Here is a 10,927-nt window from a genome sequence, read left to right as displayed (position 1 = left end):
CCGAAGATACCTCTGAGGTGTTTCACAGGCAATAGAGGGAAGAGATCAAGGGAAAAAAAAACAACATAGTGCTGAGGAAAGTCAGGTTGGGCCACAGAAGAATGTGTCCCAAAGGCCACCCACGTTTCCCTGCGTGGTTTTGCCTGTCTCTGGGAAGCAGGGCCAGGAAAGGGCAAGTGCAAAATGCAGCAAGTGGGGGTGGGCTGCACGACAGGGATCCCAGAGAACCCTGCAAGAACCCATTCCCTGTTGATCCCAAAGGTAAAGGAAAGCAGCTAGCTCTGCCAACACTGTGCAGCCCCTGAGAACTCATCCCCTTGATTCCAAGAACCAACTGAGCAGAGACTCTGGGCACAAGAAGGAGGAAAAAGCTAAAAGCAGAACCCTCTGCCAACACACACAGGGTGTGTTTAAAGTTAAGCACCACTTGCCTCCATCCTTTCAAGCACTGTAATATTATGCCTACAAGTACAATTTAGCCAATATATTCCTCCCCCACCAGTTCAGTAAAATGGAGTTGCGGGAGGCGGTGTGGAGCAAACAATCCTGCCCAGCATGTCCTCCCAATCCACAACACCCAGAGCCCAACACTTCTCACCTCCTCCCTCTGTACAACAAGCAGCAGCACAAGCTCTGTTCTCTGTCTCCACAGAGGAAAATGAGAACATTAGGCATTTTCTTCCTTGACAGTTCAATAGCATCAGAGGAGGAAACACCTACATGACAGAAAGTGTTAGTATAATCTCAGCTGGTAATGACTTTCTGGAGGGGATTTAGATGGGGAGGAATAGGCTGCTAATGCCAGTATTTGCCAAAGACAAGAAAGGTTACATTACTGAGAAGTGTATGTCACAGCTGCACATCCATTTTGCTGATAAAAATATGGCAAGTTATTGACTGAGTAGTCAGACTTCACTTCCCAAGGAGAGAGCTGAAGATGATACCACATGTTACACCAAATGTAATTTGCCCAGATTTGCAGAAAAGCTTCCTAACAACAAGTAATGAGCTAACTGCCCAACCTGGAAGCAGAAGCCTAGCTGACCAAACTCAATCAGCTTTCTAGCATTTATTAAAAGCTGTATGATCAACAAGCTTGTTATGCTAACATCTCCTGCTTCTCCACAAATCTCCTCTCTATTAAATCATCTGATGACCTTATAGATTACAATGATTAAGTTCCTACTTAATCATTGTTCCACTGTCAGTGCTCCAGCCCACACGTCTCAAGAAGGAGCTGGATTCTCTTTCAGCTCATGCACCAATATCAATTTTGTTTTAACTAAGTTCCAAATGAAGAATCTTTATTATTAGCGACAGAGCCAGGAAAGGCACAGCTTGAATTTTAGATCCCAGATGGAATCAGCAAAGCTGGCAACCAGAAAAGCCATCATCCTCCCTGCAACCCCAACACATTGGATGCAGAGTCATCGAATGGCACAGCCCCATGATGCCATTTGACTCTTAACAGCACATCGCTGTCCTTTTAACTGACAAAAAAAATCCAACCCACACTTAGTGCCACCAACTGCTATATATAACTTATTTATACCACCCAGACTGGGTTTGCAGAGGATGCAACCAGCATAGGACTAGACACCCACTCAAACCAAAAGGAGAACACTCTCAGCTTCCACTATTTCACATTTCAGGACATAATTTATTCTTCTTATAATTACCTTACAGCACAAAAGTGGGGAAGAGTTGGTTAGCTTTTGAGAGGACAGCAGAAAAAGCCCCACAGGAGTTTCATTTCAGTCTTGTTGTTTTCTCGCTGCTGTTAGACTGTGATGATTCATCATGCACTGATGAACATTATTGCATTTTTAATTGTAAGACATTTCATCACAGAACTCAAGCAGTGATTGCACCAGGCAGCCTCTTCCAGTCTTATCTGATACTGCTGGATCCTACTACACCAACAATCATAAGCAGAGCCCCTTGGCTACGCTCTAGCAGCAAACACGCAGTATGTCCTTCCACAGAGGCTTAATAACCCATCAGCTCTCCCTCCCCTTGCAGTATCTCTACCATTCAGGATCTATGAATCACAGTTGCAATGCCAAAGAATGAAATCTTCAGCATGAAGGCTGCCCAGGAGCCTGAAGCAGAGCTGCTTGGTGGCAGGGTTTATTCAGGCAAGAGATTTGCTTTCACAAAGACCACAGAAGACATTGGGGAAGAGGCACCTGCTCCTGCCTGAGGTCCTCCAGCAAAGGGAAGCTGGTCTGAGACACAGCACACATACAGACAGATACCCTCCTCTCACTGTCACGGTAAAGAGCTGTCTGTTCAGAATAATTTCATTTTCTCAGCATGGATAAACTGGGAACAGAATGCCAGCTGGAAGAGAAGTCTAACACAAATAACATCCCGACTGCTACGCATCACTTTGTAGCCTCAGAAAGAAGTAAAGAGCTGTAACAAAAGCCCGACAACTAGCATGGAAATCTCTGGATGCATAAAAAGCAAGACCTCAGCACGCCCAGCAAAGGGGGCAGGTGGCCTGTGCTCTTCTCCTACTGCTCTGAGAGATGGTGGCTGATGGGCAACAACCATCCATCACTGGCTGAGACAGAGCTTGGCCATCCCAGAAGTGAGTGCAGCAGCTGCCACTAGCAGCATGACTTCTGGAGCTTCACAGAGATGGTTCCTGAGCAGTTTAATATCAGATAAGCCCTCCATCAGTCAAGCCAGGCTGCTTTTACAAGGGGAGATGGGGAATAGGCTCTGCAGTCAGGCTCCTGTTATCTCTCCTGGCTTCTCAAAACACTTGGAACAAGGAGATTTGAAGCAGACTTCTTCCTTTGTTATGTGTGTTAGGAGGAGGTGGTCTTTACAGAGAGCACAACAACCTGGACAGCATGGGAAACTGTCCTCAGGACCACAGGTAAATAATTTCTTTTTCAGACAAGTCTCTTCAAGTTAATACATGGGATTCGGTGGTGTAAAAGCCAACAGCCACCTTGTGCTAATAGCCCCCACACCTCCCAGTGAATGGCTGACAAGGGATGTCACCTTCCCTTCCTATGCAAGGCTTTCCATGAACAAAATTCAGTTGTAAAAGTCAGACAAGAAGCTGAACTGGCATTAAGAACACGATAGGAACTGGAGAAAACCAGTTATTGACACAGAGCCCCAGGACTGAGCATGCATCACACTTGCCTGTACAACCCTTCAGGAAAAAAGACATTCTCCCAGCCCAAGAAATTGCTGTATATGGATTATTTCATTAATGGAGGCTGTATTCTCTAGGAGTTAGTGCAGTCAGGCAATGCCAGGCTCTGTTCCAAGCTGCTTATCTTTTGGACAAATTACTTCAATTCTCTGTGCCTCAGTCACTGCACATCTAGGACAGTGACAAACTTTGCTCACCTTTTAAAGCCACTTCCTCCTGCCCTGCTCTGGAATTTAAAGGTGCTATGGAAGGACAAAATAATAAAATATGTGAACCACAACACTGAAAAACATCAGTAGTGTACCTACATTTATTTCTTTAAGATCATATTAACCAAAAGTGTCACCAAAGATATTTAAATTACTATAATAAAAACATAGTACAATTCTCTCCATGAACAAACCTAATTTGCTCTCCAAATTCCACCTATAAACACCTGGAGGGTTCAGAAGGCCTGTGCCATCCCTGGGAAGAGCATGTTGCAGAAGACCAACGTCCCTCCCACCAAGTAATTTGGAATGTCTGTGCTCTGCTAGGGAAGGAGATGGAGGCAGCATGGGGACCGGCTCCTGCTGAACACGAGGTCTCATTCTCTCTCTCTCTCTTTTTTTCTTTTTGCTTATTTGTGCACAAGCATAGCTCAGAAAACAGTATTTCTAAACTACAGACCCATCCAGATAACCAACAACCACAGGGGTCACTCCTGCAAAACCACTGTCAGTGTAGAGAAGGAACAAACATTTGGCTGGCACAGCCACCACAGATGAGTTTAATTTCTGCAGCAGGCACTCAGCAAGTGCAGTCAGCAACCAAACAGGCCTCAAGCCAACAAAGCAACCTGCTCAAGCCAACAGCTGGGGAGAGAGACCTGTATTATGCTCAATGTGTATTTATCATAATGTTCAGGAAAGCTCTGTGGTTTCTGGATCTGCTCCCAGGAGGTTTCTCCAGGTCAGGGTTATGCAGAGCAGAGAGCAAGCACCAGGCTTTTGACTCGTCACTGGAGTGCTGCAGCTCTGATTTTACAGCCTGTCCTGTCAGTGGAACAGGCCCCTCTGTCCCAAAGAGGGGATCTAAAGACCTTGCACAATGAATCCTTGGCAAGAGAAGGTTCAGCAGAATGCAAGAATTTGTGTCACACCAAACACATAACCAGTAACCCCAGCCTGGCTAGAGCGTTTGCCCATCCACTCCCTCAGAACCAGTACCAGAGCTCAGCAAGAGGCAGTCTCCTTGGAATGCTGCCCTCCCTGAACTCCAGTTTGAAGAGTACAGAACAGGCTGTGTCCTTTCCCAGGTTTTTTCACCCTGCCACTGCAGTCATCTGATTGATGTGAATCAGGGCCCCATATAACACTTCTTCCATTCCAGGGAACATCACATCTCTTGAGCAAATCCAAATCTCCTTCATAAACTGCAGTGCCCTTTCCCTGTGCAAGTCACAGAACCCAGGGAAGGTCATTTCCTAATGTCAGGGGAGCACCCATATGCAATCTGCTTTACCAAGTCCTACCTTGTCCCCTACTACAAACCTCCTCTCACACCTCCTTGCAATTTAGGGTTTGTAGGCAGATTTTATTTGCTTTGAAGTGAAATCTACCTCCTAGGCTCAGCCATAAATGCAATTCCTCCTTTCTGTCAGCACAGCTCAAGTCCTGGACCTTTTCTGCACACTTCCTCTCAAGCAAAGCGAGTTTAGGCAGGTAAGAAATGCTGCAAGATTAAAAGTCCTTTCCTCAGCCAGCTCAGTATCAATCACCAGACCAGACTCAAGGCAGGGGCTGCTGGCACAGCGTTTATTTGTATTTCAGAGATTTGTTTCTCCATATGTTCCCTTATACTATTCTCTCTGTCCATCATCTTAAACCAGGCATGTCTGTTTTTTTAAAGATATTGATGTTTGCTATTACAGTGAGACCAGATGGTTTGTGACTCTTTATAAGGTATTACCTTCCTCCCTCTCCTCTCCGTTTGATTCAAGTGGGATTTGAGGAAATAATTTACCAGGCTCCTCACAGCTTGTAAAGTCTGATAAAATTGCTGAGCATTATAAACCTCTCCCAAACAAACCAAGCCTCAAGGAGGACTTCTGGTGGAGTCTGCTAGCAGAAGCAGTGGTTAAAAGTCATGGAGCCAGCTCAGCTTCTCAGGTAGAGGGGGGTCCCTGCCACAAGCAATGCTGCTCCAAACAACAGAATACTTGTGTGAGCAGCAGGTGCTGCAAATACTCTCCCACAACCCCAACGTTAATGACCTGTGAAAGCAGATTTCCTTAAGTGCAAACATTTGGATGAAACCAAGAGAAGGCTACATCTAGAGATGGAAATGCACTTTCTGTCAAGTTTGTCCTTTCTCTGCCCACTTAAACACAGGCCTGTACAGCTACAGACATGGCTGAGGAAAGGAGTGCTCATGTGCAATGCCAGGAGTCATGGTGAGAAAAGCAGGAGCCTTGTTGCCTCTGCAGACTGACACAGAACCCACCAGAACTGCCAAGAAGGATCTACTCCAATAGAATATAATTTTATTTACTGTTGGATAAAGGGCAATAATGAAGTGTGAATGCCTAACAAATGGTCAGCTGGCTGAAATCTTTTGTGGTTAATATTGGGTTTCAGTCACCCATTTCCAAGCAGCTGTTCAAATCACATCTTGTTTTCACATCTGCTGCACCGCAGCCTCAGCAGCATTTAGATTCCAATGGGAAGCTGCAAATAAATTCATTTATTCAGACTTGAACATCCTCTAGAAACTAGAATGAGAGGAACAACCATCACCATGGGTGACCGACCTCCCAACAAAAAGTGTCTGGATGGAAAAAGTTTACTCCGAATACAAAAGGATTTCTTCCAACTATGTTGATGTTCAAAGGTTGCACATGTGACAGTCAGTGCAATACACTCATCCAGTAAGAAAATTGTGTTTATAAAGAACCTGCAAGTGCAAGATACCCTGCAGACATGGAAAATGATAAAGCCTCTGCTGCAGCCAGCCTGTAATTCACCCAGACAACATATGAACAAGGAACACGAGACAGGATACAAGAGGAGACAGATCATATAGAAGAGGGGATTGCAAAGCCAAACATTCCCGTGAGGCCAACGCCAAGAGATTTGCAATCCAAATCAGAGCTAAAGATTTGTAGCGGCAATATGTTAGCTGCTGCTTCCCAAAGGGAATTCCCTTGCTGTTATATTACCTTTAGGAATTTCTCGGTGTGCATTTCTGCATCTCCTACACAAATAAGACAAGGCTGTGGATCCAGGCAAACACAGAAACTCCATCCTGGGTCAGAGGTAGCCCCCCTGAGGAGGCTTTGCTGTGAGGAGTGGGAAAGCCCATGCTGTCTGCTGGGCTGAATTCCAACCCTCCAGCTATTTGGAATAAGAGAAAAAATCAAATCATGTGCATCCCAGGCAATGTTCTTCCCCAGCAAAATAGACCTATTTCCCTCTCCAGCCTTGCTCATTTGGAGTTTCTGCTTGATTTTCTATGACTCAGCATATATGTCTTACATTTTTAATTTGAAAATAAGAGAAAAAAGGCAATCTCAGCTTGCCTTGCAGTCCCCTCTGCATTACTTACGCTGTGCTCATAGACTGAAGCAGCCCTGTGGCTATGCAGCTGCTGGTGCTGCCCAGGTAAGTGCAGGCTCCACACAAGGAGCCACAAAACTGTCAGTTTCTTCTAACTCTGAAGAAATGACAATTATTGCACCCATGAACACTGAATAACCACAGCAGGAGGCCACATCAGGAAGCTACCAGAGCATCCCGGTTCTGCCCATCAGATTCTGCTCTTCAGCTGATACCCTGCTCTTTACAGATACCTTCCTTTACACCACCATGGCTGGTAGCTCTTGGATGACACCACTGAGAGGAGAAATGTGTGTCAGGACTCCTGCTAGGATCTCCATCCTCCCCTTCTGCCCTCCCACCAGTGCAGACTCCATCTCCTTGGGGGTTGGTTACCTGCTGCAGGAGCCACTACTTTCCTCACATGGATGTGCATTCTCTGGATAGAAATGTTTCTTTTGCTTGAGATCCACTTCTGAAATGCATGTCCCTTGATGCAGCCTTTAAAATAAAAGGCAGTGTTAATTTTTTTTAGACAATTCGTCAAATTAGGTTACAAAAGGCAGCGGGGACAAAGTGTCCTACAGAGGTAGTATAGACAAGAACTTCTTGTAGCACTGTTCTATGACTGCAAAAATGAAAGTTTTGCTTTGAATGAAGCTAACATTGTGAGAACAAGGCAGGAGAGTGGCAGCTGAGTGCATGACCAAGTCACTGGCCTGATTAACGAGCGTGACCCTGCTGAGAGCCCTCAAAAGCAGATTTTTCACATTCCTCCAGACCACACTGGGTACAGCAGGCCACAAAAGCTAAGTGCAGCAGCTCTGCAGCAGCCACGGGGGTGAAGAACTAAGTGCCAGCTCCAGGAGCACCGGAGAGCAGAGGACACCCAGCCCTGAGCAGCTCTGCTGCTGCCATCTGCAGGAAACCACTCCAGGAGAGCAGCCTCCAAGGCAGCACAAGCATCTCCTCCTCTGCCCTGCAGACCACTCACTGCCCAGGCCTGTCCTAGCAACCTTGCTTCCCATCTGGACCAGCCCTATGTCCTTCCCCCCTAACAGGATAAAATATTCAGTACTTTTTGCACTATTTCAGTGCACCTTCAGAAAAAACAAAAAAACAAAACAAAACAAACAAAACAAAAACAACAATAACAACAAAAAAACCCACCAAATAGCAGCACCTCAATCAACCAACCCCCCTGGGACATTTTTCAGTCCTTCGATCCAAAGAAATTACCTTTCCTTCTCCTGCAGCACAGGAATAACTTCACCAGGTTTCTTTGCTCTGGTTGTCTTTTCCTGCTCAATCTGGCCAACAGCTGTCTCACTTAACTAGAAAGAAAAGGAAAAAGATTAGCACCTAGATGAAAATAATCCCATGCAACTCTTACTTAGGTAACTATACATAGATATATATAGAGAGAGATATAAAATAATCGCACTTTTCTCCACTTGAAAACCCTTCCCTTCCTGTGTAAAAATGCACACTTGTGCATTTGTACTGCAGGTACAAAGCAAAAGGAATGGAAATAAAAAGCATTTCAGTTTAATGAATTAGGATGTGTGTTTACCAAAGTGCTGCTGGATGGCTGTTCAGCTTCTGAAGGCTCTTGCCTCCCCTCATCCTCTGGTGAGTCTAATTTCCCTGAAAAGCATCTCTTTGGTGCTTCGGAAAGTTCTTGGTTTCTGAATACAGACGAAGGTGTGGGACACCTCAACACCCCAGCTGGTAAAGTCTTCTCAGCTGAACTCTGGCCAGAGAGAAAGTCAGAAGAGGACACAGATCCTTCCACACCATCACCACAGCAGTCAGGCTTATGTCCACTGGCAACAGGGATTCCCAGGGAATCCACACCCAGGCTTTGCTGGCCATTAGCCGTCAGCTCCTCTGAGGATTCTTGGAGAAGGCAGCTACTGGCAGCTTCCTCATTCTCTAGGCAATCATTTATGACCTCTTCTGAAGCTTCTTTTGTAACTGCCTCCAAAAAACTGTCCTCCAGCAGCTGATATTCATAGTCAGCATCGATTGGGCTAAGGCTCAGAAGCTCCTGGAGGTCAAGTTCAAACAACATGCGAGTTACTTGGGCTGACCTCAGATGGTTCTCATCCAAATGAGGACTTTCCCTCAAAGGGCTGGGGTAGCCCTCAGCCCCAGGTGGGGAATCCTCTCTGGACAGAGGTTCATTTGGTGGCTCTGCGGTGATGTCGGTGTCATCACTGATGACAGAGGCCCCGGTGCAGCTGCTGATCTCATCCTTTTCACTCTCTCCATTTCCATTTTGGCTCTGAGTCCTCCTCCCAAGGTGCCGCTCAGCTTCCGCACCATCATCTGCCAAGATTTCCTGGATCTCTTCCTCAGTGTAATTGAAAGGAAAATTCCCTTCTTCGTTCTCTGACAGCTCCAGCAAGGAATCATCTGGCTCACTCTCATCAAAACACCTGGTAGTGTCCAGAGAAATGGCCACATCATCATATTTTGACACAGAACTGGCAACAAGGTCATCGTCCTCACCAGTGTTATCCAGGAAAGGAGAGGAGCCCTGAAAACAAGCAGAGTCTGGGGAAGAGAGCAGCAATTTCTCCCCAGGATCTGGAGTGCTACAGGGGTGACTCAACCCACAAGCTTTCTTAGCTGACTGCAGGGCCTGAACCCGCTCTGCAGAATCCAGCAGCCTTTTGGGCCTGGGAAGTGGAGATTGATTAAATTCAAGACAAAGACCAAGCTCAGAGGCTCGAGGGGAATGCTCATCCATGCTGCTGCCCCTCCCTGGGTCTCACTGACCCTGTGCCTTCTGCTTACAGCTCCAGAAACCTGCTCTGAAGTTCTGCTGCCCTTCTCCTCAGACCTTTCAGAAGTCACCAAGAGTCAGCTCCAAGCTGCCAACAAAAGACAACTTAAATCAAAGAACAAAAAAACAACCAACCAACAAAACCAAAAAAACCCAAGACAAAACAAAAAAACCCACCAACACCCAAACCCCAACTAGTTTTCCAACCATGCAGTAATACAACAGGGAAGGTAAAAACACGATCTGAGACACCATTTTAACTCAGCACCTCTACTCTTGATGATTTTCAGTCTGAGCAACATAAACCAACCACCAGTCCCTCATTCAATCAGTGTGCTCAGCCCTGGGGTTGGGTGGTTTTACCAAGCAGGACTAACGCAAGCCCCAGTCACCAACACCATCCTCCAAAGCTGTTGTAAATCAGTTGTTCTACCATGTTTCAAGACTTAAAAATGACACTCTCCACAATCTTTAAGTACAGAGAGAACATTAGGAACTAAATGGTGCCTGAAAGACCCCACCAGCATCCTTTAAAGATTCCAAACAAATAAAAAGTCTTTTTGGGGGGGTTAGAATAAACTGAGCAATGGAATAACCCTGTCAGGGACCTCAGAGGACACTCAGCAGAGTATTAGTCATCAGCACACTCATGCTAAACACAGATTGCCATGAAAGATTAGAAGATAAAGGCTCTTCCTGTGAAATTCAATAGTTTCAAGGTATTCACAAACTAAACCTGCTTTTCTCCTAGTGAGGACTCAAAACACACGTGAATCTTTTGACTGAGAGCCCAGCAGGAGAATCTGACCTAAGGAAAGGTATTTCCTGTCCTCTTTGATCGACAGATTTCAAGGAATACCTTTTGTCTTTTAAAAACGGGAGAGAGGGTTACCTGCTCCAGGAACAACTCCCAGGCAGTTCTTCAGCTTCCTCTTGATTCTGGGAAGTAGAACTCAGGTACCTATGGTGCCTGAGCCCAGCCAGACCCTGCTGCCATTCCCCAGAGAAGTGTGGTCAAGCGAGGGGCTGTTTAAGTCTGTACACCGGGGCACTACTCCCTACCCGTTTAAACGGCTCTGAAACCGATGTAAGACACGGCTGCCTGCTGCCAGGCTCTCACTCTAACTGCCTGCACTCTCACCACGCTTACACCCCCTTTGAGTCGGTTTATAACACAGCTTCAAGAAATAGAGAGATGAAAAGGCAAAGCTCTGCCGAGGCCTGAGAGCAGGGAGCTCCTGAGAGAGAGCCAGAGGGTGACGGTCCCCTCAGCACCAGCACGCGCCCCCATCTTCCCTGGAAAAGCAAGATCCGGAGCTGCGAGGACCATTCTTCCCCCTGCCTCCAGCACACGAAGGCAAACACCACCCTTTCCCTCCGCCC

General features: G+C 46.3%; 1 protein-coding gene across 3 annotated transcripts in view; it reads right to left on the bottom strand.

Moving 5' to 3' along the window:
- The window catches only part of S100PBP (S100P binding protein), a 23,469-nt gene extending 12,542 nt beyond the window's left edge, over window positions 1-10,927 (bottom strand). The window contains exons 1-5 of one of the 3 annotated variants that reach the window (XR_011730453.1): window positions 10,437-10,925; window positions 8,327-9,632; window positions 7,993-8,087; window positions 7,150-7,254; window positions 3,376-5,886 (exon numbers count right to left, since the gene is read on the bottom strand). Coding sequence is in view for 2 of the 3 variants with exons in the window: in XM_071767555.1 (XP_071623656.1) it covers window positions 6,378-6,552; window positions 7,150-7,254; window positions 7,993-8,087; window positions 8,327-9,508 (1,557 nt within the window). In the remaining variant the exon portion in view is untranslated. Of the gene's footprint in view, window positions 1-3,375; window positions 5,887-6,377; window positions 6,553-7,149; window positions 7,255-7,992; window positions 8,088-8,326; window positions 9,633-10,436 lie in introns of all 3 variants that reach the window. The other 2 variants (XM_071767555.1, XM_071767556.1) reach the window with 2 other exon arrangements.

Source organism: Heliangelus exortis, chromosome 24, assembly GCF_036169615.1.
Source record: "Heliangelus exortis chromosome 24, bHelExo1.hap1, whole genome shotgun sequence".
Classification (NCBI taxonomy): domain Eukaryota; kingdom Metazoa; phylum Chordata; class Aves; order Apodiformes; family Trochilidae; genus Heliangelus; species Heliangelus exortis.
The sequence above is the reverse complement of the archived record's forward strand: the minus strand, read 5'-3'. Positions and strand labels throughout refer to the sequence as shown.